Below are 5,790 nucleotides of genomic sequence, written 5' to 3' on the forward strand. Positions count from 1 at the left end.
CCCCCCCCCCAGCTGGTGGGCAAGCAAATGGGGAAGTGAAGGGCCTGTGTGCCGAGGTCTGGATGCCCTTGCGTGTGCCCTACCCCTGACGGCAGAGCTAAATCGGGTACTTGAAAATGCCACCGCTCAGTTTGGAGCCAGATGCTCAGCTAGGAAAATCAGCCTAGCTCTGTAAAGCAGCAAAGCTCTGGTTCACGCTGGTCATGTATCGGACCATGTGCGTCAGCCTCACCCCTGGGTCCGTGATGCCTGGTGTGCAAATAGCCGTGGTAGCTGTTCGGAGAAAGCAGGCATGCAATGGCATGGATGCACTTTGCAAAAAAGAAAGCAAGGGTCTCAGTGTGGATCAGCAAAGCCAGAAATAGAAGCCAAGTGTCCTGGCTAATCACACCGCAGGGAAATCCCTGCATTGCTGTAGCAACTGGCAGACAATGGCTTGGCTTTGTCACGAAATGGTTGCTCCAGGACGGTGCTGGGCACACGCTGTTGCTGCAGTGTAGGGGATTTAGCACCTCCAGGGTCCCAGCTCCTGAAGGGAGTTTGCATTTTGCTTGCACGGAGGCAAAAGGTCCCAGGTTGCCCCTTCTGATCCTGGGTGTACAGAAATGTTTTCCTACCAGTCTCTGGCCTGCAAAAGCTGGCTACCATTTCTGGTGCTCCCTTCATATACAGATCATACTGGTTCTTCCCGACCTCCTGGGTAATGACAGACATTCTCTGCAGCGCGGAGGAAAATGGGAACTGGTGGAGAATCACGATCCCTTCCACGGGAGCCTGAGAACATGTCAGGAAAGTGGGATATTAGATCCTTAATCTGCCAAATCATCATCATCATTCATTCTTAACTGGGCCAGCCTGGGATCATTTCCTAAGGTGAGCACACCCTGGAGTCAGTGCTTATTGCACAAGGGCATTCACTTGCCCCTTGTAGCCCACGACACCCCAGAAAATGCACTTCTGTGTCATCACATCTATTTCTACACACGTTCCCCTGGAGAACGCAGGCCAGCCGCCTCCAGAACATCCTCTAGTGATTCGTTTTTAGATGTCTCAGAAGATGCATCTTCCAGACACCGTTCTTAAGGAACCACTCCAGGGCCTACAAACCTCAAGGCTTTCCTTATATTCAGCCTATTTTCTCCCTGTTTTAACTTCTTTGGGTGCATCCGGACGAGTGTGCACATGCGGTCTGTGGCACTGCAGGCTTGCACACCACACACGCTGCACATGCAGGTGTTCCCTGCGCTGCTGATTTGCAGCCTGAGGGTTTTTTTGACACTGGGAAATCAAAAAAAGCCACGCTAGAAAAAAGTGGGGCGGTTCACATGGTGATAGCATGCACCACCCAAAACCAGAGCCTGGCCAGTCAAAGCCATGCTCTGGCTGCCGACCAGGCTGCCTGCTGCTGGATCCGCACCACTCGAGCCCTGGCAGCTGCTGGCCCCAGCCTCCCCTACCCCATCCAGGGCAACGTGCCAGAGCACACGGGCACAGGCATTCCCCATGGACAAAGAACAGCGTTCCTCGGGGACAGTTATTTGTCCCTGGGGAAAGAGGCACATGCTCGTCCGGACGCACCCGTGGCGTTTGTGTATGCAAAGCTATTTGAGATCTTTGCGACAAAGAAAAATGCCTGTTCCTCAATGTACAGATATGGAAACTGAGGCACAGGGTGGCCAAGGGACATGTTGTTCAAGGCAAACCAGAAATTGGGAATTCAACCCACTTTTACTGACTCCCCCCAGAACCATCTCCTCTTCCTCATCTCTTGGATGGTGCTTTGCCCATCTTTCTTTCAGTAGGCTTCAAGGACCAGATTGTGTCTTCCAACAGAGGAGCTGAGACTGATAACCAGAGCAGCCTGTGCCCATCCAGTTGGGGGAACTCGGGCATAGCAGTTTAATGGTTTAATTGCTTTGTCTGTAATTTTAAAGCTTCCCACTAGGAGGTTTCTGCCCTCACCTTCTATCCTTTCTTTTCTCATAAGACTCTTCCCAAGAGTGCTGGGGAGGGAGATGTGGGGAAAGTGTGCTGCTTCCAGCTCTGCCAGCAGCTTTTGCTGCAGCGTCTCCTTCCCCAGCACTCCTCCTGCTCTTTCCTCCGAGTCTTTTGTTCTCTCCCACATCTTGCATTTCTTGCCAGCACGGCGGCTTCTCTTCCTTCCTGCTGAACTCTCTCCCTGGTACATTTAATTTATCTTTCAGGAGGATGGAGCTGATTTAGTTGCTTAACGTGCATGCAGGGACTCTGGGGCAGAAGAGCCTTGGGGCCCCTTCCAGCCCTGGGACTAATCCCGAGTGTCCCCCCTTCCTTCCTCCACATGCTCGCAGGCCAGTTGATGGTGCTGGACTACTAATTCTTCCCAGGGCTGGTTTTCACAGGGCCAGACTCTCCAAGGGACTCCTGGTAAGGTGCAAACACAGCCCCGCAGACTGGTGCAGAGGCAACAGCCAGCTATATCGGCCAGTTCTCATCATGATGCGGGTCAATGAATGGAGCACGCCAAGAGTGACGTGAACATGATCTTTTCTTTGTTAAGGACACGGGACTCACATTGCTAGCGTTTGGTCCTGGTTTAATAACGGTGCACGAGTCTGGCTCTTCAGTCTCACTTGGATCTTCCATTTCCTGCAAAGACCAAATAATCATCTATTAGGACGTGCGCAAGAAAGCATCGGCCCACACCTGCAGGCAGAGGTATCACCAGGGAGGGGCAAAAGTCCAGGCTTTACTTCACCCTCCAGTTTCCATCAGTTTTATCTTCTTTGCACTTCTGAATCTGACTTTGTTGCAACACCCACAGCAATCCTTGCCTCTCGCTTTGTTGTGACAAATTTAGCTGTGCTGCCAGCAAGGATGATTTTTGTGTGGGGAAAACGCACAAGACCCCAAACTCAGAAGATGGCACCTCACTGGCTTAGTGTGATGCTTGCAAAATTACAAGTAGAAGTGGGATATTTCGGCTCCCCCAAAGCCGGCCCAGGGGTGCTCAAACATGACAGCTGAGGGTTCACATGTTTGTCACCAGTGTGAAGCAAGTGAAAGGCAAGAGCCACTAGAGCGAGGCTGAATGAGGACAGAGTGAACACCCGGCAGATTTTGCACGTTTAAGCTGAATTCATTCAGACAATGAAAGGGCTGGTTATGTCATGTAGCTGCTGGCCTATTTAAAGCAAATAAAGTGAATCTCTAGAATGAGAGGGGCTAGGAGGTCCCCACCTGCTGCAATCAGATGAGCCCTTGATCGCACCCAGTCACATTTTTTCAGCAGCCTAGTATGTCAACACCTGCAGTCCAAAAGTGACCCCCACATCTCCCACGTGCTGAACAAAAATATGAAATATTGCTGTAAAAAGCAGCAGTAGGTGTGCTGTCACCACAACCCGAACTGCACCGAGCGCTCAGCTGAGGAGCTCACCGGTTGTTCTGAGCTGCCCGCCTGCGCCTGTAAGTCTGCTGGTTTCCCAGGGGGTACAGCTGCTTGTACCCTCGCTAAACGGGACTCGCATGTGCTCAGCTGCTTGTGCGATGCTGCCTGCTCCCTGTTATCCTGAGACTTCTTCATGGCACCCGCAGCCAGGCTGGAGCAGCTGGCAGTGCTTGGGCAGCGGTCTCTGGTGTGCAGCAACAGGGATGGGGATGTATTGCTGCTCCTGGAGCTGGGGAAGTTTCCACAGGGGCAGCCCACAAGACTTGAATGCCCGGGTTTTGCACTCCATGGAGTGCAATGCAGCATGGCACAGTATCAGTTTTGGTCTTTTTTTTTTAACCCCAACCTGGCTTTTTTTTCCCCAAGTGTTTGTAAAGCCAAGATTCAAAGGGGCTGATAGCTGAGATGGGAATTCTTGTCCTGGTGGCTCGTAAGGCAGATACTGCTTGCTTTAATTTAATGCATTTTTCAAGCTGCTTGAAAAGACTCTTGCTAACGGCTGTTTCTGTGGTGTGCTAGTTTCAGATGATGAAGCAATAATGTTAAACATGGCAACTATTCTGGTTTCTTGCGAGTGATTATTCTGACTATAAAGGGCAGTGAGGACTGGCCAAAGGAGTTAAGAGGGAGAGAAACGTGGCTGTTCTTAATCTTGGTTACATTTGCATCTCATTGAACAGCAATATGGATGGCGACAGCAGAAATAAAACCTCCCCGGGGGAGTGAGTGCATGTGCAAAGCCAGAGCAAGCAGGCTGAGGAAAGGGGCATGCACAGATCCACCTTGAGCCCTGGGATAGCTACAAGCCTTGTCCCACTGCAGACAAGGGATGGGCCTGCAAAGTGATCCTGTCCTCTGCCCTGTAATGTTCACTATTATGGTCGCAGCCTTGTGTCCTGTCCTGGCCTGGCACACTGCACACTCAGAGGCTGCTGCAGCAGGCAAGACCACAAACCAGCGTGTGCTGTGGGCACCAGAGTCTTGCTAGCTATTTGTATTGCTGCCCATGGGAGCTACTTGAAGCGTTGGCAACCCGTGTCCACGTGCTTAGAAGAAGAGGCACCTTACCCAGTTTGTGCCCTCAAACATTTTCAGGTCTAGTGGATCTCCTTGCATCTTCCTGTCCAGAAGAACCAGGGAATGGCAGCTCACCATGGCACCGCAGACGGGTCCCCAGGGCAGAGGAGCGCCGGAGGTGAAGCTATGCACGTTCTGGAAACTAATCAGAGCCAGAGGGTCAGTGTGCAAGTCCTCCATGCGTGCATGCCTTTACACAGACAAGGGCAGGAGCTCAGCTCGTGCAAATGGATGGTGCTCGGCTGCCTTGGATGGAGTTGTGCCCTTGCGCAGCAGCTGGGGACCCACGTCTCTGACCGTTGGACACACAGACCCGCTCTGTTCAATGAGCAGCGGTCATCTTGGATGTAACGGGCAGGGAGCTCTGCACGTCCGCTGAACGCTGCCTGGCTTCTGAGCACGTAAGCCACCTCTGAGAGCATGGGGAATGGAGGCTGCAGTTAGGGCAGGGCCTTGGGTTCTTGCTTGACTGCTCCTGAGAGTTACTTAAAAACAAAGATGAAAGAGCAGTGGCGAGAGAGGACGCTTTTTCCAGCCTGCCGTGTCTAATTGGGAACAATTTACTGTAGGGACTTCAAGGAAGTGCAATGAAGTGGCAGGGTGACAGTGCTGACTTCCTAATAAATGTGCATATGTGTGCACACACGCTCTTCTTTCCCCCCAGAGTTACTGTTTACACCCATGTGAAGGGGTGTGAAACCCCCAAAGAGTGTGAGGGGGTTTGCTCACACTTTCCAGCCCCTTGGTACCCATGCAAGCGATGACACAAGGCGTAAGGCAGACGATTATGCCCAAGCCCAGTTGACATGTGTGGCATGATGCACCTCTCGCTCACACCTGCAGGACACTGAGTTGCTGCAACAGTGGTGCAAGTCGGGTCCTGCACACCCCTGGGTACTGACACCTGCTCCCTCCTCCTGACACAACTGAACATGTGCCAGTTCGGGATGAGTGAAGGCTTTACAGCTTGCGTCTCCCCTGCCATCTTGGTTTCTCTTCCCTTTCTTGTGGGCCCAGGACATGCTCCTACGGCATTAGGGGAAGCCAGTGACTGGTTGGCTTTGCATCTGCCTACTAGTGTTGAACTAACAGGAGACCCATGAAGTTTTAGATGTACTGAGAGAAATGTAAATAAGTCCTGGGTAACTACAGACAGCCTCTCCTACAACAACACAAGCGTTTAAAGGCAACAATCTGAAGTTCAACAATACAGCTGCTCTCATACAAAAGGATCCTTGCATTTCCACTTCTGTATCAGACAACCTGGCTCCAGCTTATGGAGC

The 5,790-nt window shown here is 51.9% G+C and overlaps 1 protein-coding gene across 1 annotated transcript in view; it reads right to left on the minus strand.

Annotated features, from left to right (window-relative positions):
- The window catches only part of ATP13A5 (ATPase 13A5), a 61,908-nt gene that overhangs the window by 16,415 nt on the left and 39,703 nt on the right, over positions 1-5,790 (minus strand). The window contains exons 14-16 of the mRNA XM_019503492.1: positions 4,499-4,649; positions 2,554-2,628; positions 618-774 (exon numbers count right to left, since the gene is read on the minus strand). Coding sequence (XP_019359037.1) covers positions 618-774; positions 2,554-2,628; positions 4,499-4,649 — 383 coding nt within the window. The remainder of the gene's footprint in view (positions 1-617; positions 775-2,553; positions 2,629-4,498; positions 4,650-5,790) is intronic.

Source organism: Gavialis gangeticus, unplaced genomic scaffold (assembly GCF_001723915.1).
Source record: "Gavialis gangeticus isolate Ggan-Ray unplaced genomic scaffold, GavGan_comp1, whole genome shotgun sequence".
Taxonomy (NCBI): domain Eukaryota; kingdom Metazoa; phylum Chordata; order Crocodylia; family Gavialidae; genus Gavialis; species Gavialis gangeticus.